We start from the raw sequence: 23,389 nt of genomic DNA, 5'->3' as shown, positions 1-23,389 counted from the left end.
GAGACCATTGGCCTTCTACTTCCATGGTGCTTGTAGCTGCTGTATTTCAACAGCAGGATTAAAGTCTCCTAAGTTCAGTTTGCTTTTTTCCCAGCATTTGCTATATCTGTTGGATGTTATAGCACCTAGGACTCTTTTTTACCAGTGACCTCATAGCTTGTGCATCAAGCACCTTCCAACAAAAGGAGATAAAGTGAAACCCACCCAGACAGCGTCCATCCAGTTACTTTCAACCTATGTATTGTCACTTATGGACAACACTGAAATTCTTGCAGTTCTCTGGATGCACAGCTGGAGAAAGAAAGCTGTGTCATGGATATGTCTTCATTGTTTTAATCTTTTCTCCCTGTAATTTGTTGATGCAACGTGATGCTATATTGTTACCTGCAGTCCTAGGGTCCTTCAGTCACAGAATTTGTAGACACTGGGTAATTTGTGTAATATTCCAGAAGTCCTTTTAGTTCCTGACTCGACAAATTTAATTTCTCAGCATGGTGTATATACAGATATATTTTTGCTAGCTTTGAGTGTGCCAGTAACTTCTTGAGTATTTCGGTTTTTTTCTCCCTTCCTGATACTTCCAGCTGACGTGTAGCTTACTCTGACCTGTGGTGAGCACCCTCCACACCAAAGGTTGCTTTACTTAGGAATTTTAGAAAGTGGAAGTGCCTGTTTTTTTTTTTTTCATTCTCTGACTGAAAAACAGACTGACTGAGACCCTAAAATACTGAGATTGGGTAAGTGTTACGGGTTACTTGATGAAATTTATTATAATAAAACTCATGTTTTTCCTGTTTGTCACTTAGGGAAGACCACTGCACAGGGAAGATCCCAACTTTTTTTTGCCCCCAGTAGCAAAGTTCTGTCTTCCCATGAAGGCAAAGTCAGTTGTGTTATTGGGACAATATCTGTAACTTGCAGCACATTCAGAACTAATCACAGAAAATCTAAGGAGCTTTGCAGTGAGAAGAACATGTAAGTGATACACTATTGAAAAGCCACTTAAAAACAACCTTGAATTCTATTTTGTGTGTCACTTCCTTGTTTAGTTAGGCCCCACTACTTGCTTTTACCAGACCCTTTCATTTCACAAGTTAGACAGAAAAAGAGATGACTAAGCTTAGTTTCTGAGCTGAAAGAGAGTGAGACTTGAAGTGAGACTAACTCTATAATTACAAGGAAAATGGAGAATTATTTTGGTTGGATTTCAATAAATTCAACTTCAGGTCAGACTTTGTTTCTTAACAATGTGTAGTCTATCTTTTTGTTCCTAAACGCTTGTTTATGCTATTTGGCTTAACTCAGTGACCTATGGGGGTGGAATTCTTTATCTTGGCTTGATATAAGCAAGCTTTAAGAGTATGTGTGGGTTATAGTCTGACTTTGTGCACAGAAAAGCATATTTTTTTGCATTGGTTTCTGGTTCAAGCCTAGCTGTTCAATGATTTATTTTTTTTACATTAACAGGCTTGGTAGCTTCTGAGGAAAAAACTCTGACTTTACTTTCATCTATTTCTGATAATGAATTGTGTATTTAATTGAAACAAACAAAAAACACTCTGTGGTTAACACCTTCTTATGACTTTCAGAAAAGATCAGATCTAATTGCCAGGAGGAAAATCTCAAGTTCTTTTTGATTCAGTGGATCGAAAAGTTAAGATAACCTGCTACTTATCTTCCGGAATATTCTACAGTTACTTGAAATCCCATTAAGCTGATCTGTCTTGTTAAAATTCAAATACTATTTTGTTGTTAACTCACCTTTTAAAGAGTTTTTTGATGTAAGGAATAATTTTCTTCATAGCTGAAACCTTAAGAGACAAACACGCTGTTAGATTCTTTAATAACTGTAGTCTCTCAAAGAGAAAGGAAGAAGTTTGAATGCCAATCAACCTAAAGGCACATTGACAAATACGTATTTCATTGTTTGCAATATCAATTTCAAGAGCTTAGGAAATGAGACACAAAGCTCGTGTGAGATCAACAAAAAGTTGCAATAACAACTCCTTTAAACAAAACTTGACCGAATCCTCGGGCATTGGGTTTGGTTCCTATAAAATATGGTCTGCATTGTAGTAATTCTTTTTGTAATTAAAATAACATTCTAAGTAAAAGTTAAAATTCACTTTTCCATGTGAACTTAGAAGAAATTACAATTGGGCTTTCTTACAATTTGGTGATTAAGTAGACAAGCGGTGTACTTCGTGGGTACCATAATAGTTAACACCTGTTTCAACTGTTTCATATTTGTATTGGATGGGACCTTGGCAATCCAATATATCTTGAAAAGTGAAAACCTGATATAAAATATTTCATGGTATGGAAGAAATTATAATAAACAGAGTGTGGCTTAAAATATAAAATGCTTATTGTGCACATTTACGTTAGTCCTTTTTTGTATTTCTGAAACCAATGTTACCATTTAGTGCAAAAACAATCCTTTTGTGAAGGTCAGTTAAATGATTATTTAATACCAGAAGGTAAATAGTGTTCTAAGAAGACAATATTTCCTGAGTAGTGGAGGTTGGCAAAGATGAGTAAATTTCTCAGTCAGAAGTCAGCGCACAGTGTTGATTGCCATTTCATTTAATGTGGCTTTGGTCAAATCCCCTTTTGGGAAAGGGACCACAGACAGAAGGGCTGGTGTGCCTAGGCATGAGCTCTGGAAATCCTGTTTAAGTGCTGATGCTTTCTTACTTTTCAGTGGAGATGCGGCTAATCCTTTGTCATTGTACACCACGCAGTTCAACGAGTACTTCCCTTGACCTGGTAGTGCTTATGCTGTAAAGTGGGATGTTAGAAAGTTGAAGAACTGCTCTGTTCCTGCTTGGGTCATATTCGTGGTGCCTGGTCCCACTGTGGAGTCCGTGGTTCTGGAGAAGATGTAGGAAAGATAACTTGGTCTGCTGCTTCTGCTTGAGGCTGTGGCTGCCCAAAAGCAATCGGCTGGTGTGTAGCAGAGCTACCAGTGAAGGGAGTCCCAAAAACCTTCCCTCAGCCCCTTCTAGCCATGTGAGACTGGGGAACTGTTCTGTAAATGCTGCTTGTTCTTTGGGGTGGAGAGCTAGGTATGGGCCCTGCTGTGGCTGTGCAGAAGGCTGCGCTGCCAAACCAAGGGGAGCAGCACAAGGTGGAAATGGTCAGCAAAGGCTTTCCCTCTGATGGCTGTAAGCGCTCTTATAAAATAAAATCTGTCGTCCATACTAGTTCTTGAGCTTGTTGTTTAAACAGCAGCTTGGGTTAGTGTGGGCTTCACTGACCTGTATCTCTGAAAAGAGCTCTTGAAGTTTTTTGGTTTAGTGTTCTTTTTAATCATTATTTGAAGTGGAATTTAGCAAGTCATTTAATAACCGAGTTGCCATTGTTGACATAGGGTTTCCTAGATCATGATTAGTGATCTTACCTTAAGAGCTAGGCAGGAGTGTTTCATCTTTGTTTGTTACTGGTGTGGTGTTTTTGAGAACACTAATTTTGTTTACAAAGTCCAAAAATGCAAAACTTTTTGTCTACTAAAATCTGAAATTTTATTTCAAATGTAGTGGCCAGATGGCTTACATTGTGCCTTCTGTGTGGCACTGCCAGTCCCGCTGCCTCCCGTTTGAAACTTCCAAATGCTGCCTTTTGAAGGGACGTTGCTTTCATGGTGATATTCTAATATTAGTGAGATTGCGAATATAATCTGTTGGGGAATGAATGTCATATAAATTCTGAAAGCTCCTCAATATGACTTGTCAAAGATGATATTTGTTTGAAAGTGAGGGTTAATACCCTCAAGATTCGTTTATGACAAAGTCGAGCTTAGGATGCAGTGACCGGGCAGGTTTTTTTTTCTAAACACAAGTTAACACTTGCTTTTCTCTCAGTTTGTCTGATTGAGGTCAACCTCAGTCTCTTCCAAAATTGCAGCTTGTTGTAGTGAACAAAGTATACTTTTAAACACTGTAGAAGTGTTTCCATTTTTAATGACTGGCGCATAAATTTCATAAGCTCAGAATCGAGTTCTTTCCCTACAGAAGATAGTAGGTTTGTGAGGCTTGAACCAAGTCAGTTCAACCTTCTAATTATGAAAGAAATGGGTAACTTTTCCTTGTGTCTGGTGACTGTGCTGTTGTCAGAAGCAGCAGATCTCTTTGCACCCTTTGCCTCTGTACTTTGCAGGTAAGCATAGGTTATTACATATGCAATTATAGGGGGTATCCTCAAATGTATAAACTACTGATGAAATTTCTGACTTTAAGTATAATTTCTCCTCCTTGTAGAAATAAATAAGCAAATTGTAAGAAGCTGGGTAACAGTACAGCAGTATCACTGGCTCAAAGAGTTATGAGGATGAGGAAGTGTGAAAGGGGGAAATAACTGGAAAATAGCTAACAGTGGGAAACAGAATATGCTGTTTGATACAGGTTATCCTTTTGACTTCTAATTTTCTTTTTTTTTTTTCTAGTGAAAGGTACAATCTTAAGTCTAGCTCAGTATTATGGGCTAATATTCTGAGTGGTTTTTTGATTCACTGTGTAATGGAGATGGTAATCATGAGGCCACCTTAATATTCAACAACCATTTTGCACAAAAAAAGGAGCATAGGCATAACTCTTCAGAGACTAATTGCAGAATGGACACGGGCAAAATACTGAAATATTGCCGTGACTTTTCGAAGAACAACTTTAAGGTATAACAATGTTAAATTTAAGGTCTGTTTCCAAAAAATATGCTACAGCCTTCCCTGCCTTTTGGTAGACACTATGAGACTTGACAAACATCTCACCTGCTGAAAAGTTACAATGACAAACCGTATCTTCATAATACAGTATAACAACTGAAAACACTGAATATTAACCTAAGCTGTTTCCTAAATGCCATTTGCTCAAACTCATTATTCTCGCTACAACTGTCTTTGTTTATCTGTGAGCCACGTTTAGGCTGCTGTCACTCCCTGCTCTTCCTGGCTTTGTCCATGCTTGTTGGAGTCCATGGGTTGTGTCATACAGCTGCTGGTGGGGCCAAGCTGTAAATCAGGTCACCAGAATGATTACGCTTAAAAATAAACCTACAATGAAAAGGTTGGAATTTGCTTTGTCAGCATCCTGCTTAAATGCCCTGCAGAGCATCACTGCTATTATCTGAGCCATCTCTTGTTTGTGTTCAGTTTAGAAATCATATTTGGAGCTGGAACAAAATCTGTCTGTTCTCAAAGCTACAGCTTCATCTATCATTGTCTCTTCTACAGCTTATCTTGTGTCCTCTGAATAAAAGCATGCTGGAGGGTGCCCTTTTCTTCTCGGTTTGTGGAGTTGTGGAGCCTGGAATTGCTCTGCCCCAGGGTGGCTGCTTGCTTGGCTTCACTCAGTGCCTCTGTTTTGACCCTCTTTGAGTTGCAATTCAGAAGCTGGTATGATTTATCAGATAGGACTTAGTCTATGGTTTCTCCATGGTATGTAGGTGGTGGTGTTTCCTGAGAAGCCTGTCACAACTGTAGTGGCGTTGTTTTCTCTAGAGCAGAAGCAAGTCTCATGCCACTAGCTTGAATCTGCTCTGTTGCAGTTGTTCTTTGAATGCATTAGCTGAGTTAATGCTAATTGAGGAGATTGAAATTGCTTATGTCATTAGAGTGGGAAGAACTAAGTAGCTGGAACAGAGTTTTGAAGGCTGAGTTAGGGGGCAAACCAGAGGCCTAATCTGTGCATGAGAAATACAGAAATATTGCATTGACAAGGATTTTCTTCAGCAATCCAGTACTATTCAGGAAACTCCCCTCCCCTTGGAGTTTCATCTGGAGGCATTCCTTTTTCTGGGAAAAGAGAATTATCCTCTCTATAATTAGCTCTATGATTAGTTCTCTTCTAGAAGACCTACAGTGTTTTGACTCAATTGCTGTGTCTTGAGTTGCAACACAGATAAGCTGCAACATATGCTAGATGCAAACAGTTGTACCATTTTAAGTGCCACCACTTGCATTGTCTAAGCATACAGCTAGAAGTTCTAAGTACACATGGGAGAGAGTCAATCCCTAATTCATGTCTTCGTCTGGAAACCACTAAGTTATATGATTGCTTCATATAAGCTTGCAAGCCCTGTTCTGAAATGATGCTGCTGTTTCTTCTGCAGGCTTTTTGAGAAGTACTCTTAAGGCTGTATAGTTTGTTTACTTCCCACATGTGTTTAGGTTAGTTATTTGCTCTTCCTGATAGTGCTCTTGCCTTTTTGATAAATATGAATGTCCTGGTGTGGCCCTTGGAGTACAGGGAACTGGCACACGCCCCTCTGACCATACCCCTTTTCGACCCCCCAGGCCTACCCCTCACATCGCACCATTTGACACCACAAGAAGTGTGTTGGGTGTGAGGAGGAGGGTGGTGGTCTCCATTTTGTTTGTCTTCCTACAAATGGTACTGCTGTGAAGAGGTTTTTCTTCCTTCGTCTGAAGAGCTTCTCTTCATGGAGTCAGTATTTTCACCTTTCAGCCTTTGATTTCCTAGGCTAAGCATATCCAGATGTTTTGACTGCATGACGAGTTCATATTTGCCCAGTGCCGAGCTTTAGCAGCAGCAGCCACATTGACAGCCACTTCTAGCTTGAAGTCATCTCTTTTGAACGCCGTCCTGGAGTGCTCAAAAGTGCCTGTGCGCAGTGGTGCTAGTGTCTAGGGCTGCTTTTGGTTTTTAGCTGTAGCAGCTCAAACACTGGCTGGTAGAAAGCACATGTTGAAAAAAATTCTCTGGACCAAGTTGTGATATTTCCATTGGCTTAAAAATAAAATAAATTAGGACTATTGTTAAATACACTGCTTCTTGTTTTGGTTCTAACTCTTGATCTAGCAAATGCTGTGCCCTTCTAGCTTTTTTTTTTATCTTCTTATTAGTGGAATTTCATGGTATTGTATGCAGTGTGAATAAATCACTAGACTTGGATGATCTTAACTTAGTTTGTAACTAACATATAGATCAATGTATAGTAGCTCTATTATGCAAATAAAAAGATCTGCTTGGACTTGATCCTTAGCAAGTGACTTGCAAAGAGTTGTTCCAAGTGTTAGTTGCTGATAAACGTCTGTTGCAAGAGAAGATGAGGACCTAGAGTTATAACTTGACAATAACATTAACTCATTGATGATTTCTGTATACAGGCTTAGAAATTTTCTCTGAAGTGTTTTGAAACCAGATCTTACTTCTGTTTTACAGCTGCTGCTGAGGGCAAAGGGAAAAGTGGGGAAGACTTTTTTCAGAAGGTAAGAAAGATACTTTAATTTGGTAGCAACAGTTGACTACATGAAAAATTACATTAATTGTTCATTCATGAGGTCAACTAATTAAACTTAATGTGTAGTTTCCACTGTATTGATCAAACATTTTTTATGTCTTTGTTATTTATTAACCATTAGTTGTGCATGGACCGTGATAAATATGTTCTTTGGTATTTTCTACTGCTATTCACATAAGAGCTTAATTGTTGTTTAATTGAAAGTTTCAAATTACGTGTAATGAAAGTATTTTGCCTAATAGCAGGGGGCTCATCTAAAAGATGTTGTGAGGTGGTCTTAAGGTTTTTATCTCTGGGGATAAACGCTACATCCTGTTATTGAAGAACTGACGTGAGACTTATTGTGCTATCATTGAAAGCATAAATATTTGGTTGGGAAATGCGAAGTCCTTTTAAGAAAGAAACGCGCAGTCCACACAGTGATTCAATAAAGCTTGTGGTTAGACAGAGGCATGGAAGGACTGGAAAAAACAGTCCTGCAGCAACTAAACTACAAAGAGAAGCATGAGCAAGAGTAATGACTTTGAAATTGCTTTTCACAAAGCAACGTTTTTTTATGAATAGTGTGTAAAATATTGAGTTAATGAAGATCTGCATACAGTATGCAAATAAAAATGAGCTGCTTTGTCTTTCTGTACCATAGAAAAGACAATGTAAATCTTCATGCTGTATCCTGAGAAGACTTGAAACGGCTTTTTGACTGGTTGTCTGTTAAACAAGTAGTTGTCCATATTTTTTCCATGTTTTCTTCATACTTAAAGATGGTACTGCTAGAAGGTATCTTCGTAGATGTGAAAGAACAGTTTATCCTGTATGTGGTCATCAAGTGCTTTGATCAAGGATGGAGGGGAGTAACATGTATACAAGCAAAATGTGTTTTTAAAAACAATTGTATGGGAGTCTTCAGATTATGCTATTGACTGACAAATGAATTACTTTTCTGAATGTGCTGCTTGTGCTTGACTTTCCAATATTAGTGAGCACAGAGGAGGAGTTGTCAATAATTCTTTCGTAGGATTTTATCAAAATGCATGGATTTTTTAACTTGCTGCAACAAAGCTGAGCCTTAGTAGCAGATACTTCGTATTACACATTTATTTTACAGCACAGCATTTTCACACCCTTGTGTAAAATTGCTCATAATTCTTAAAGCTGTGAACAAAGTATTTCCTCTGTGTGGGGTTAAAGGACTGACATATTTGATGTGCATTGGAAACCTGGTTATTTACTGTCGATATAATGCAATTACACAGCTGTTAGTATAGCAAAAAATACTGGTTTGAATTTAATAGTAAAATGTGCTATGTGAATAAGAGTACACTACTTATCAATATCGATAATGCATTGTCTGTTTTGGCATTAATGTATTGTCATATGCCTGTGTAATTATATAGGCATACTGTGGATATGGCAACAAGCTTAAACTGCTTCATTTTGACTAGCATTCTTCTTAGTGACTCATCAACTCTGTAGTTTAATTTAGATTAGTGAATCTTTTGAGTACATACACACGATATTACAGCTAATAAAAACAGATGGAAACTATCTGCTTTGCAAGTTTTCTCTTTTGTTCAAAAAAAACCTTGGGTTGCTCATAGCTTACTCACAGTCTGTCTGTGCAATTTCCTTTAATCAGGGGTATGCTTTTTTTTTCCTCTTATGTGAAATGAATAAGGCAGAGTTTCTGGAGGTAAAATGAAGACTTTTCATGTGTTTCAGGTTGTAGTGAGGAAGAAACTCATTCGGAGCATTGAAAACATATTGAAAACATATTGCAAACTAAGGTAGCGAGGTACCTTCCAGAAAATTAATATGAATTCAAAGGTGTAGTAAAAACTACTTTAAAAATGCATTCAGAATAATCCTTTCCTCGGGGCTATGTTGCAGGACCAAAGTTGAGTGGTGAAGAGAGGTACATCACTCTTAAGTGACATCAGGAATTGAGGGTATAATTGGCATAAATGTTGCCATGTATAACATCTTCAGACAAATTGTACCCTCCATGTGTTGAACTGCAGTGGGTTGGAAGGAGTGAGCCAGGTGAGAAGTTACCATATGAATGCTGAAATGACAGAAACAATGGGGCAAAGACTCAGTGATTCTGTATGTCAAGACACCGATGAAGAGGGAGGAGAGAGGAGGCCAGTACTGGAGGGAAGCAAGACAATGCTGATAGCTTCACGTGGTGGCTGGACAACAGGAGATGGTGCTTGGTTCATATAAGCTAGACTGCAGGAGGAGCAGAATTTACTCAGTGATCCCTAAGCTGAGCTTTAAAGTCAGGAGTTTAACTAGGGTCATTAGGCTACACATAGCATGCTTTGTAACAAATCTATCATGTTTTTAAAGGATTAGATTAACCCAGATTTTGTGATGCTGTCTTATACTTAGCAGAGGTAGGGTGGAGCGTGGGCACCTAACAGTCTGATGTGGACTTCTCAAAATCACTGAGAGCTGCTGACAAGGGATGCATAAATAATGTGATGGCTTTCTCGCCGTAGCTCTCTGATCTGCAGTTCAGTGGCAGGTAGTCTTAAATAAACATGAATTGGTTGGATGTTGTATTACATACACTGTATGTAAAAGATCCTCATGGACCACGCTATATATATAATTGTCCTAATTTATTCTATGTGAGTAATAGATAATATAAAATTCTTTTGATCCAAAGCCTATTTGCAGTTGATGGTGGAATTTTTCCATTGGGTTCCATAACATCTGCTTCATGCCTCACAGGCAAGCAGGGTCCCTCCCAGACAAAGACAGGACATTGTTTCAGGAAACATTATAATTTATGGAGCACTATAGATATGCGTGGCACTTTATATAAAATGTAAGAAGGTGGTGGGTCTCTGCCCTGAGGAGTTGATAATCCAAACCAGATGAGTGTTGGCCATATGGACAGACAGAGGGGAATTTATTGCATCATTTCTGCTTGCCTTTGGTTCTGGCCTTCTCAAGTCTTGCCTGTTTTTTTTTTTTGTTTTGTTTTTTATATTTGGAATCTTAATGTTAAATGATAACTGTTCACTCTAAAATTTGTCAAGGAAACAGTGTATGAGGAGCCTTAATCGTGAGACTGTCAACAGTATGGTGGGAGATGGGTGAATGTTGAGGTTTAGTAGAAGGTGGGTGGAGTTCTTAGGCTAATATAAGACTGCATGTGCAGAAGGAGCAGCTCTGGAAAAGCCCATGTGGGGTTCTGTCCAAGTGCTTGACTATAGGTCAGATGTAAGCTTCTCATTTCAGCATGGCTCAGTGTGTTATGTGCATTAGTCATGGGCTCCTAAAGTATTTCTGAGGGGGCTCTTCAAATCTTCTTTTTCTGGCTTTCAATTGTTTGCAGAGTTTGGTTTTGTGGAAAGCACAACATGCTACCAGACAACTGTAACTTGTAGCTTTTATTGTCTCTGAATGTTTGAGATGTGGATTTCTTTTTAATCAAAAAGAAATAATGTTTGTAGGAATTAATATTCATTTACATGGTTGAAGATATATAGGCTTTTTTTTTTTTTTTAAGATAACACTGGATTTAGACCAAATGTTTTATAAATGCTTATGCTTCTCTCTTGACTACAGTGCCTGTTACTCACTGAAGGGAATGTAATCATGGTTGGAAATGTTGGAAGCATGAAGCTGCAAATATGCAAATATTACATGCGTACAAAAAGCTCATCTGATAATAAGTGTGTAAAGGAAGACTAGGGTTTCCATTTCTCATTTTATTTCATTAAATGAGTAGACTCTTCAAACGTACTGTGTTTTTTTAGAAGCAATATTTGGCAAAACCATCTTTACAAGCTACTTACTTTTTCAGTATAAAGATTGGAAAAACAGTAGCATTAAGAGTTTGGTTTTTTTTTTTTTAAAAAAAAAATGCGATTAAAAATGGGAACACATCTAATTCCATTTTGTATCACTTTTCGGTAAATTCCTTTCCCATATGCATAAGTTATTAATGACTGTACATTACCTTTTGTTTAGGAGGCTCTGGTAGCAGAGGCAATAAGGAAGCAGCCTCAACCCCTGTTTGTTTATATAACAGTAATAAAGGTTGTTTTGCAACATCCTATATTTTCATTTGTATGCAAATTTAAAAAAAAATAATTTGAGGATCATATTAGGCAAACCTTGTAACCTTTGCAAAATGCTTGAGTGAATATTGACCAAGTTCTTATGTACATGAACACTTTAAGTATATTCTGACACAAATATTAACTAAAAATACTACTTTTCTGTTGCTGTTGTAGTTCAGGCTGGAATTTGGTCAGTCTTCCTTAATTTTTGAATATGGAATGTGTAGGTAAAGCTGTAAATGTGGATGGCTTAGGGCACTTTCAGGCATAGCAAGTATTAATCATTGACCTGAGACTACGATGTCTCAGGCTGATTATAATCTGTGTTCAGCAGGAACTTTTTGAAGGACTTTCCATGTGTCTTCATCCATGACTTCTCTGAAACTGTGTATTTGTAATTATTGCTTCCCTAAGGCTATATTCTAATTTCTGATGGCAATAATGCAGCTGTTGGTTTCTTCTAGTGCTATTTATGTTTACTAGTGAGACATAATAAATTCATGCTTATCTATACATTATCATGGGTTTCTGTCCCCCTTTTAACTGCAGCAGCAGTTGGGAACTGTAAAAACTGATTCCACGCTTTCCATTTTTCTGGGTAAAAATCAATCCATATCCATATTAGTTAGCATTAAAATAATATGCTTGATGTGGAGTTTGGCTCATAGCATGTGACAAGGATATATTAAGGCCATACATTTCCAGAATTAGTTTCAAACACCAGGCTATGCTATTCTATGGTGGGAATGCTGGCATGAGCTTCTGATTTATGCTTAGCTCCTCTATTTTGCTTCCTGGAAAGAGGAAGTGACTGCTCAGGGATGTTAGTATGGATGAGAGAGTTGAAAGAATGTCAGTAGTAGTCAACGTTTGCAAGCAATCTTGAGATTAAGAGTTTTGTCTCCCTTTTGGTAAAGCCCCAGCCGGTGGAAAGAAGGAGGCTATTTAGGTTGGATCAGTTTGTCTAAAAAGGTAAATTGAGAATGTTTACTTGACCATTTTGCTTAGTTCAGGCATAGCTAAGTGGTGGGAAGCCTTCATTCGTGTAGAGAACTATGTTCATCACATCTGTAGTGTAACAATCCATCTGTTAAGGGGATGGAGTAAGTACAAGGACTTAAATCATAACCTTTAGCTTCTTCGTTGCTCCTAATATAAAGGGGGCAATCTTGAAAGTCAGCCTGTAATATGAAAATGCTGCAGATGGGCTTAACACTTGAAGTTTAAGGCTTTCACTACATGTGACTCTTCAGCTCAGATCTTTTCCTGCTTAAATATTTATTTTCATGCAAGCTATAGCTCATGTTTATGGTTTACGCTGGACTGAGCCAGTGTAAGACTGACGGTATGATGTGTCACTTGGATTCTGGTTAACCAATTTTACTAAGTATTTGAGGTAGTTTGAGATGTAAAGGAGAGCTAACAGGCATGAAATTAGTATGATCTTTATCGTCTGGTAGGATAAACGTAATCAGACTACTCCAGTATCTTTCATAGTATTTTCAGTTAACTACTGAATTAATTTTGATCTTGAAGAATATTTTATATAACACTTGGAAAAATAAGTGTTTAAAATCTGTATCAGGTGGTGGATGACAATAAAGTTGGACTGTGTTTTGGTCTCCTTTTTGTAAGAAACCTGACTTTGACATATTTTATGATCCTTAAAAAAAGGCATCTGACTGCATACACCTGTTGTTGTTAAAGCACACTTTATCATTCAAAACCCTTCTTAGAAGTCTTTTGCAGTTATTTAATATCAGGGTTATTCAACCAGCATTGTAATTTAACTTCACTGTTCAAATATTTTCGTTTTTATCCTTTAAAACATGTATTCCCCATGAATAATTAAGCAAATAAAAAGTACCTAGAGAAGAGCAAAAAGATGTGCTGTAGAGCTCAGAGATCAGTTGTGCTGAGAGGATTCTGGGTGGGTGTTAATGGCAGGAGTCTTCCCTTCTCCCTGTGGAGGTTGGTCCAGATGATCAACTAAATGCTTGCCTTGCTTTCTGCACCTGCAAGTGTTAACGAGCAATCGTGCAACAGTGTTTTGGATCTGCATAGAGAATCTTAATTTTTATGACAGTAAAAGCACATGCCATCAATATTACTTGTTTATGGAAAAAAATATTGGTCAAATTTTGAAAGACCATTTTCATGTTACTACCTTTTTGCTATTGCTGCTCCTGGATTTCGTTTTGTTGTACTGTCTTGCACAGTAGCTTTCATCTTTGTTTTCTGCAAACTTGATATAACAAGTTTTCTCGAGGTTCAGGGGAGAAACTGTTTACCAAAACCAGATGTTAAAAATGGGTGTGGATACAGTTATATAACAACTATCAATCACCTTTCCCTCAGCAGTCATTTGTGATTCCTTGGGTACTTGTTCTCCATAAACTTCATCAATCATGGTAATCCATAAAGAATCACACAGTTTAACAAAATGGAGATTCAGATCCAAAGCATGATTACCAAACACTTATTTCTATTATCAAGACTTCTGTGTAAATGGTACTGTTTACCTTCTTCCCCTATCTTCATCCTACCTCCATACGTGAGAATTTCCTCCTTTGCAGTAATTATGACAGTACATACTAATGCAGAGAGGTACTTTTTTTGTTGTGTATATATAACAGTTGAGGGTTTCTGCTGACTCCAAGAGCTTTATAGTTTTTATGTCAGTGTAAAAAATTGTATTAATTGAAGATGTGTCAAAGTGGAGATTGGGGGTCATCTTGAACTTGCAGATTATTTGGCTCTGAAGTTCAAGGATGTATTGTTGCCAGCAATAATTCTCTAGAGGCATCCTTATACCTGCTGGTCTGAGGTATACTAATGGAATGTAATGAGTAAAGTCTATCATGCCTCTTCTGTCTGTCTCCAATATCTGCTTGAGTTACAACTCAGCACTTGCAGATATTTTTTTGTCTGGTTTTGCAGCTGAGCCATATACATGTTATCTCTTGCTTCGGTGTCATACTCTTCTGATTTAGATTATTTTCCTTTTTTTTCCCGTTTTCTATTTCCCTTGACTTGTTACTTTAACACTACATCAAACTTCTCCATTTTACCTTCATGCTGCTTGGAAAGATTGTATCTTCTTTGGTCATGCCTTTTTTTCTTGCTCCAGGATTTTATACTAAGAGCTGGTCTCTGAGACGTGAACCAAGGATTGCAAATAACATTAAGAAAGACTCTAAAGGTATTCTGAGTATGGTTCAGTCCTTGTCTTGACTGTACACGGTGGTGTATGTTTTTTTTCTATATGAAAAAGCAATTTCAAAGTCAAAAGAAAGGCCTAGAAGGATGTTATTTTTTTCCCCTATAGTTTTTTTTGTTGTTTGATCATTTAACCTGCTGAAGGAACTGTCCCCACTCCCCCAAGGGGGATTTCAGGTCACTTTGAGAAGGGTAAAGCAAGCTACAGGAATCACTGCTCCATTTCCCCCCTTGCTTTTCATCTACTTCTGTTTTATTCTGTCTCAGAGACAATCACTTCTGTTTTCATAGATATGATCACCTGTAGTTATTCACTTCAACTTTATTTTTTGTCATTTACTTAACCTATCTGCTCCAGCTGTTTGGCAAGAAGAAACTTTGCCTTTAGCCTTGAGAATGCTGAAGGTGGTTCTTGTTGGGGAAGGAATTTTTGCTTCAATTAAATGTAATTTGCAATTAAAATGGAGGTTTGTTGCCTACCTTATCTCTGCTTACTGAAATCTTAGATCCACGCTTATAATATATCCTCAATTTTATTGGAATGTTGGCGTCTTTACTCTTTAGCGAAAATACTTTGTTCAGGATGTTGAGCTTGGAGTGTTTGTCCGCAGGCCCTGTGACAGGATTTGCTGTCTCCCTGCCAGCAGCGGTGTGTGGTGGTGGGCCCTGAAATAGTCTGAGCAGCAATGCCAAGTGCTTGCTGGTAACTGTCATTGTCTGGCAGTTGAAACAAGGAATACTGTTGCAGTCATTTATATGTTTACTCCTTAGTGCTTGGTGCTGCTGTTGATGAGCCAGGTGCCCTGGGGGCTGCTGTGGCAGTGCAGGCCTCTGGGTACCGTGACCCATGGGCCGGCTGCAGGGGAGTCAGAGACTTAGCTCTGAGCACCTGACTTCTTCCAAGTCTTGTTCAAAAGTAGCGTTGGTTGTGTTTTGGGCCTGTTAAGAGGGGCTTTCTCACTGATGCAAGAGGCGAGGCATGCAAGATTTTAGGGGCTGAAAAGAGTTGTGCTAGAAGCTGCCAGTTGTGCTAAGGCAATGGATGCTGAAATGCTGTTTAAATTAAGATGGGGTTTTGGTGGTGTTGGTGATCTAAGCCTAGGTGTGTGTTTGGTTCTAATGTGCGAAGACAAACTAGGAAAAGGCTTTGAAGACGAGAACTGATCTGTTGGAAACACAAACACAACCTGGACAGATGAATGAGAACTGCCAGTGGGTGTACAATTTAATTACTTGCTATGTTTTTTAATAGCATGAAAAATTCAGGGTATCTACAGAACCTGCTATTGTGTATTTAAAGAGGGGGAAAAATAAATGTTCTGAGACAAACATGCATGTGTTCTAAAAACGGAATCTACACTCCTTAAGACTGGGAACATTTTCATTGTTTAAGTACACTGTGTTAAAGGCATATACATTTTTCTGTTATACTTAGATTCCTCAGTTTAACCTTACTAACTTCCCATGCTGAAAGAGAGGGATTTATCACTGACAAAATGAAAGGCGGTTTTCTGGTGGTGGTGGTGTTCTTACATTTTTGACAGCTATACCTGCAGTTTTGAGAAGTTTGTTTTGTCACTTCAGTTTGAAGGAGCTGGTTGCTCATTCAGTTGAGAAAAGCAATTGCAGCAGTGCCCACCCTGGCAGGTGCAAAAACTTTCAGGTTCTCTTCTTACCTGGGTTCTCTTCTTACCTGTTTTCCCTTTCCTTGTGAATAAGGAGTAAGGCAGAAATGGCTGAGATGCATGAATCCCAAAGGCCAGATAACCAGAAAAAAGATAACTTCATAATGCAAATGACAAATAATACTGCTTTCATTTGATGAGTTGCTTCTAAATGAGGAAAGGCCTGATCAATAGGTGGTTCTCTTTCATCTGCTTGTTGTAAAATACTGGGAGGTTTTAAAAGAGTTCTAGTTAATTGTTTCTTTTCATCAGGACATTCCTGATTCAATCCAAAATCAGCTATACAAAAATTACAACTTCAGACAATAGGAAATCATATTTTCATGTAAAAACCCTCCAAAGTGTGTGAGCTATATCTTTTTAAATACAGAGTAGCTGGAATGCAAGGAGGCTGAAAGCTGCCTGAGATGGATTTTTTTTTTCTTGAAGACTTAGTGATCTGCAACTGAAAACGGATTTTAGGGTCAGGTCACAGCCCCATTTCTTGTGTGTCTTATAGTATCTTGTGTCACCATCTGAGAGTAACTTGTATATTTTGGCTGCATAAATACCACAATTTCTTTTGAGAGAAGTGAAAATGGAGATAAATAATTATTTAAGAGTTCTTTCATTTTTAGAAGAACCTTGAGATTATTTATTATGCAATTAAATCTTGCTGCCAAATGTGCCTGATCCTTCATTCCGTTAGTTGATCCTTCAAGACAGGGAGAGGATCAATTAGTACAAACCCTTACATTTATTTTATGTGAAAAGAAGGGAAACCTAGGTAGAGGTGCTCTTCAGTAGTCTAGCTGGTCATGAACTCAGATGTTTTCAACCCTAGACTGACTTTCCTGTGAATGTTTTGTTTCTGAAGCATTTGTACAATTAAAACCTGTGTTTATATATATATATATCTCACTTACAGAGCAAGTTCTGTGTTCTACTTTGCTTATGTGCATAAACACTGAGTTTACACTAAGTATTCCGTTGCAACATGCTCTAGAGGCTTCTATGGAGTGATTACAAATCTGTTTTGTGGGGAAAAAAAAAAACACCTGGGTTATGTGTTTTTTTTTTTTTTTTTTTTTTTTTTTTTTTTTTTTACATTTAAAACAGCCTTGGTTAGAATGTTACAATGCAGTTAAAAGTTGATGCCCTATGCTATGAAGAGTTTTACTGTGGTGCAGTTTTCAAGATTGTTACCTTTAAGTTTAAGAGCTATAGGACAAACTCAGCTTGTGGATTTCTAGAGGTTTGTGACCCCTTCTGCTGTTACAGTAAATAGTGGTGGGGTTCTCGTTATTTAACAAAAAAAAACAACAATACCAGTGGAAAAAAAAACAAGTAGTTGACTTGAGTTAGGAAGTATACAAAATACAACTTATTGCAATTTTGGTGCTTGTCATATAACTTCTTGAGCTTTCTGATTATTGTAGTACCTGAGCTTTATTTTTGAAATGCAGATTAAACTCTGCTTAAGGGTTCCTATGAAAATTGTGATTTCTCAAAAATATAAACAAATTATTTTATGCGGCAAACCTTTTTAGGCAGTTATGATCTCAAATTGCTTGACAAGCAAGAGAAGTTTTTTTAATGAGTGAAAAAAGTGTTGCAGCAAAAACTTAGTTTTTCCTATGTAATAAGGGGTTTTCAAGGATGTGGAAAAGATGATGATGATTACAGTCAGCTTGGAATTTATCATGAAGTTTACTGTTTAGAGTTCAAAGCCAGTAGTACTCTGAGCATGCTTATACTTCAATAAATGCACTTAATTTAAATGCATCCAGACGTTTTTCTACGTAACTACATAAGACAGGAGATAAACTTGTCTTTATAGTGACCAAATTGTGAGCCATCCTTCTGGTCTAATGTGGTAAATTGTAGCCTTGCGTTCTCAAAAGAATTTGAAGGTATTAGTTAACCAAATCTCAGTGACTGGCAGTCAGACCTCTCTTCCTTTGAAGATCTCATCAGGCATCTCTTTTGTATGTCCCCAGAATGTACGCATCTCTGAAGCCATGGGCTTTGATTTTTTTTTTTTTAATCGTTAGAAATAACGAGGACTTAATTTCTTTAAGACGCATGTTTCCAATCTTTATTGAGTGGGTGAAGTACTGATGGGACATAACACTTGCGTGGAATGATGATCATTCACTCATCTTTTTTTCTCCTCTTTTGTGGTTCCCTTTATGTTGAATCCTTTAAAACTCACTCCTGCATCCGTTATTTGTTTTAGCATCTCCCTTCTCCTTTTAGTTAATTCCTTGCTATTCTCTGTATATTTACTTGCCTGTTGCACAACTAAGAGTAATCCTGGCCCAAAGCCCTCTGTCAGACACAAGTGAATTCTTTGAAATAACTTTTTTCACATCTGGATTGGAAAATTGTGAGAAGTATGTCTATGTTGCTGATAGAATTTCATCCTCCTGGAAATGTCTTATTTCAGCTGTAACTTATTATCCAATATTTGCTTAAACCAAAAATACAGTATAATGAAATCTGGCTGACGCTTTCAGTTTTTCCACATGGTGTGCTAATCTGGAAATTGTTTTGGTGTACTGGGGATTTGGATGGAGAAGATAAGAATAAGGAGTTTTTAGAGAAGTCAGCCTTAGTTGTGACTTACACTACTATTTGGTATTGTAGCTGATTTTTTTTTAATGCAGTCATTTTCTTCTTGGATGTGACTAATTTATTTTGGAATTAGTTTTTTTTATTATTGCTTACATTTGTTGCTCATGACAAGAAATGCTAAAATGTACTGCTTTGTTTAATTCCCTCAACCCCACCACTTATCATGAGTTGACTCTTTTGGACAGTATCTGTTTTTTGTGTATTGTAATTCTCATTTCTATGAGAAATTTTTACCTCTCTCATGAAGTTGAGCAAATATCCTTCATATAGGAGGAACCAGACCCTGAGAGTTGCCATCTGAAAAGCTCTTCCTACCTCTTACGAGTCAATCAGGTATTATTTTAGATCTTCCAATTTTACATTTTTTTCCACTTTATGGACTAAATTTACAGTGCATACTTGCGTACTTTTTGCCTTTATGTGTGTTCCATAACCTCCTTAATACTTACTACCCTCTTCTTGGCAAAATTATTTTTGTATAGGCTATCTAAAATGACATGACCCAGCATATCAAGGGAATTGGTTACAAATTGGTTAGTCCCATCAGTTTGGTACTGAGGGCAGCATATGGAGGCCTTGGTCCAGTTGCATCCCCCCTCTGCCCAAAAAAGACCCTGACGAACAGGAGTGACTCCAGTGGAGGGTCACCAGGTTGGTCAAGGGCCTGGAGCAGTGGATGTACAAGGGGAAGCTGAGAGAGCAGGGTTTGTTTGGAATGGAGGTAAGGAGGTGAAGAGAATCTAATTGCAGTCTTTATCTATTGCCAGGAAACGAACTCAAGGAAAATGCGTTGCTCGATGCAGCCTAGAATGGTATTGGTTTGTTTTAGTATATGTGTTTTCTTGGCATCCTATAACCATTTTGTCATGTACTAATAAGGACAGGCCTTCCTCGCTTCTGCAGGTGTTCATGATGAAATAGTGTCTTTGTACTCATGATGATCAGTTATTCTTATCTCAAGTATGATGAGAGGTATTTGACCGTCGTACTTCTTGATGAGATTGCAGTATAGAAGACAGGTTCTTCAGTCTCAGTAGACATGCCCAACGCTTTTTAGAACTGAATTTCAGTTTGTGTGTGAAGTCTGTTACTTGATTTATTCTCCCATATTTATACTAAATGTGTTAGTGATGCACTGTAACTGTGTCATTTTAAAATTCTAGTAGAATGTTCCTATGCCCAGCAGACTTATTCTCTAAAATGGAGAAAGCAACAGGCTACATTAAGCCAAATAAGTACATGCTTTTCCAAGTGCATGTTTGCACACATATGGTTTTTACCCTGTTAACTAGCTTGAGATTTACAGATAGGTTGCATTGTGTTGTGTTAAACGCTGCTGAATTTCTTATCTGAGCTCCTAAAACAGGAAGTAAAACTTCTAAGGCCTGGATAGGCTTACAATGAAAAATTGCTTTCAGGTAAAGCTAAAACAAAAACCCAACAACAAAAAGCTTTAAAGGCGAACTGATGCATCATAAGGCAACTCAAAAGAACTTGATTTAAATTTGATGGTCTTTACTTAGACACTATCTTAAGATAACTTAAGAATGGTTTTATTTGTGAAATATTTCAGAAAAAAAGTGTATTAATATATGATTGACAATATATGATTGTCAATCTCAGTAATCCTCAATGCAATAAAATCTTTATTGAAATCAAATTACACAGTGATGATAACATGGCTACTATGGTAAGAGACATTATCAAAGACAGGATGACTTTGTTTGACTAACAGTGCTAGACAGCAAACACCATGTGGTCAGGACATTAAGATTCTGTATAATGTTCTTCAAGTCCCATCTATATTGACCTTTTCCTGATATGAACTGCATTTGTAAGAGGACAAGAGCTGGACTCAGGCCACTGAAGACCTCAACAAGTCACTCCAAGACACAGTTATCTGAATATACACTTACTTCAATAACCTGTCTTAGCTGCCAAAGATGTGTGTTTCTGCGTGTAGGTGTGCGCAAAAAGGAGGGTTGTGTTTATGAGGATAGGGGTGTGCAGTAAGGTGGCGGGGGGGGGCGCGGGGGTGTTACTGTGCTTAGGTCTGCACAACAGTGGGGTTGTGTAAAGCTTTGAAATTCACTCTGAGAGGGACCTGGAGCATGTTGTTGGCTAGCAGTAGCCTTTGGAAATTCATGGACGTGGAGCAGCATTCTTGGTTTGCTCTTCAAATTTATTTTGGATTATCAGAAATCAGCTCCACCCATCACCAAACAAATTCCTCTCAAGAAAACCATCATTAGCACAAGTCACAAATTTGTAATAATAATTGATAGATGAAAAAGAGTGAACAAATTGATCTCTTGCAAAAATGAACTCTTGGCTTTGTAGGAGAGCAATAAAAACTTAATTTGGCTTAAATGCGTTCTTTTTTAACAGATTATGGAAGAAACAAATACACAGATTGCCTGGCCATCAAAGTTGAAGATCGGAGCAAAATCGAAAAAAGGTATTTAGTTTCGTTCTTTTTATTTTTATTGGGTGGGAGTAGGTCTTAAGTAAAGCCATGGAACAAGCAATTTTGTCTTTAGAATTGCCTTATCAGTAGTGGGCATCTGAATTTTTTTATTTCAGTCTTCTGTTTTTGAGGATTTCTTGCTGAATTTATCTCAACTTTGTATCGATATCTGATGTACAAATTCATTTTAAACTAACTTGCGCTTCTGCAGGTATGTCAACACTGATGTACATAGTGTCTTCAGCATGCCTGCTTTCTTCTGAATAATTCTACATCCCATCTGAATGGCTTCTTTATTTTACACTAGCTGAAGCTAGTTTTTTTTTTCCTGATGATATTGTATATTAGTGGGTATTCTGTTGTTATTCTTTTTGTTTTGCTTTATAGAGTAAAAGATTGGTTAGTTAAGCCCAGTTAGAACAATATATACCATTTGTGTTCTTGACAGCAACAGTCTGTATGCTTCTTTGTTTCCTTAATGAAACTGAGTTAGTGTTTCCTTATTAATGGCTGGTATTATCTGTTTGAAATTATGCCTCTTTTGGAAGTACAGGCTATTCGTATGTATTGATTATATCATCTGGAAGATCTCTCTCTGAAATAAGCATTCTAGATCTATACTGCAAGGTTGTGACTGAATGAAAGTAATATTTAATTCCTCAGCTGCAGAAAAAAAATCAAACTGGGTATGGTTTTCAACATTTCACGTATTTTTGTTCAGGCTGATGCATATTAAAAACCCAAAAGGTGGAGTTCAAATAATTTCTTTGTATGTTCTATTTAGAATGTAGCGGAGATGTGGGCTAACCTTTGTAAGTGAAGAAGGTCTTAGGAGAAGAAAAATAATCTCTTTAGAAAAGTGCAGGATTAATAACATGAAGTAAAATGAGATTTGGTCTCGGAGGTACTTTCCCACATGCTATTGAAGTACAAATTTTCCACCTGTACAGGAAAAAAAAATACACTTGAGAGGGGAAAATGGGGGAATAATTCAGACTGGAAAAAAAAAATGCAAGTATCATATGTATATATTTATAGGTGGAACTAATGTTTATGGGAGGGTGAGAGTAGCAAGGTCTTTGTGCAATCCTGTGGTGTACTGCCTACCGTGCTATGAATGAAAACACAGCTAAAGCTCCTCAGGAAACTGAGGCAGGAGAGGTATGTGGGTTTTTATTTTTTATTTTTGAAGTGGGTAAAAGAAGAAATAAAGCAGTACTTGCATTTGCTTTCTTTCCAAGTTAAATGATCCTAATCCTGAAGCTGAAAAGCATCTGTGTAGAGAGCTAAGAGAGGTGGCTGGCTGGAATGTTGGATTGGTACTTAGAGATGCACAGTATGTAAAATAATTTAAACTTGTTTTAGTGATCTCAAAGAGATAAAGCTCTGTAAATACATGGGATGGATTTGAAGACCAAGGGTAATAAAACAGCTAAAAGATATGAGATGATAAATTTGAAAATTGAGGGGAGGGGAGAAACACATAGTACAGTAGGGCACACTGAGTGCATCTGTAATAGGAGTGAGTATCTTGGAAAGAATTCATGCCAAAATATACTTTAGATAGTGATCGGCTGCAAATGAGGAGGCATTTTAGTAATATGCTGAACAATTGAAAAAGTTTCAAATGTCCACGGACTGCAGGCTTGCTCTTGAGTTAAGATTTTACTCACTGGTTGGCTTTGTGCAGGGAAGTTGTGTATATTCACTTAAAATAGTGAATTACAGGTTGTGTGCAAAGAATCCCTTAACCTAAAGGTTCCTATTTCTTGTGAAATACAGTGTAGTTTATATATTCTGTTTACATTTGGTGTCAATTGTTTGAAGTTCTCTAACTTTCCATTTGTGGACACAGCAGCTGTTTATATGGGGAAAATACTCTCAAGTGTTTAACATACTATAGCTTTTCTTAATGGCACTTTGTGATGGAGAGGGGAGTCTGAAACAAGTAACTGGCCAGCTTGCTGTGGACTTGAACTTTGAGCACATGCTGTTTCCCCATCTCCTGGGCTGGCAATTGAGTGCCTGGTAAGCAGTTGGTGGAGAAGCCGTAACTGATGCACAATATT

At 37.6% G+C, this 23,389-nt stretch overlaps 1 protein-coding gene across 2 annotated transcripts in view; it reads left to right on the top strand.

Moving 5' to 3' along the window:
• BICC1 (BicC family RNA binding protein 1) overlaps positions 1 to 23,389 on the top strand; it is a 100,254-nt gene that overhangs the window by 25,137 nt on the left and 51,728 nt on the right. For both annotated transcript variants that reach the window (XM_035330164.1, XM_035330165.1), the window contains exons 2-3: positions 7,179 to 7,225; positions 21,242 to 21,311. In XM_035330164.1, coding sequence (XP_035186055.1) covers positions 7,179 to 7,225; positions 21,242 to 21,311 — 117 coding nt within the window. The remainder of the gene's footprint in view (positions 1 to 7,178; positions 7,226 to 21,241; positions 21,312 to 23,389) is intronic.

This window comes from Oxyura jamaicensis, chromosome 6 (assembly GCF_011077185.1).
Source record: "Oxyura jamaicensis isolate SHBP4307 breed ruddy duck chromosome 6, BPBGC_Ojam_1.0, whole genome shotgun sequence".
Classification (NCBI taxonomy): domain Eukaryota; kingdom Metazoa; phylum Chordata; class Aves; order Anseriformes; family Anatidae; genus Oxyura; species Oxyura jamaicensis.
The sequence above is the reverse complement of the archived record's forward strand: the minus strand, read 5'-3'. Positions and strand labels throughout refer to the sequence as shown.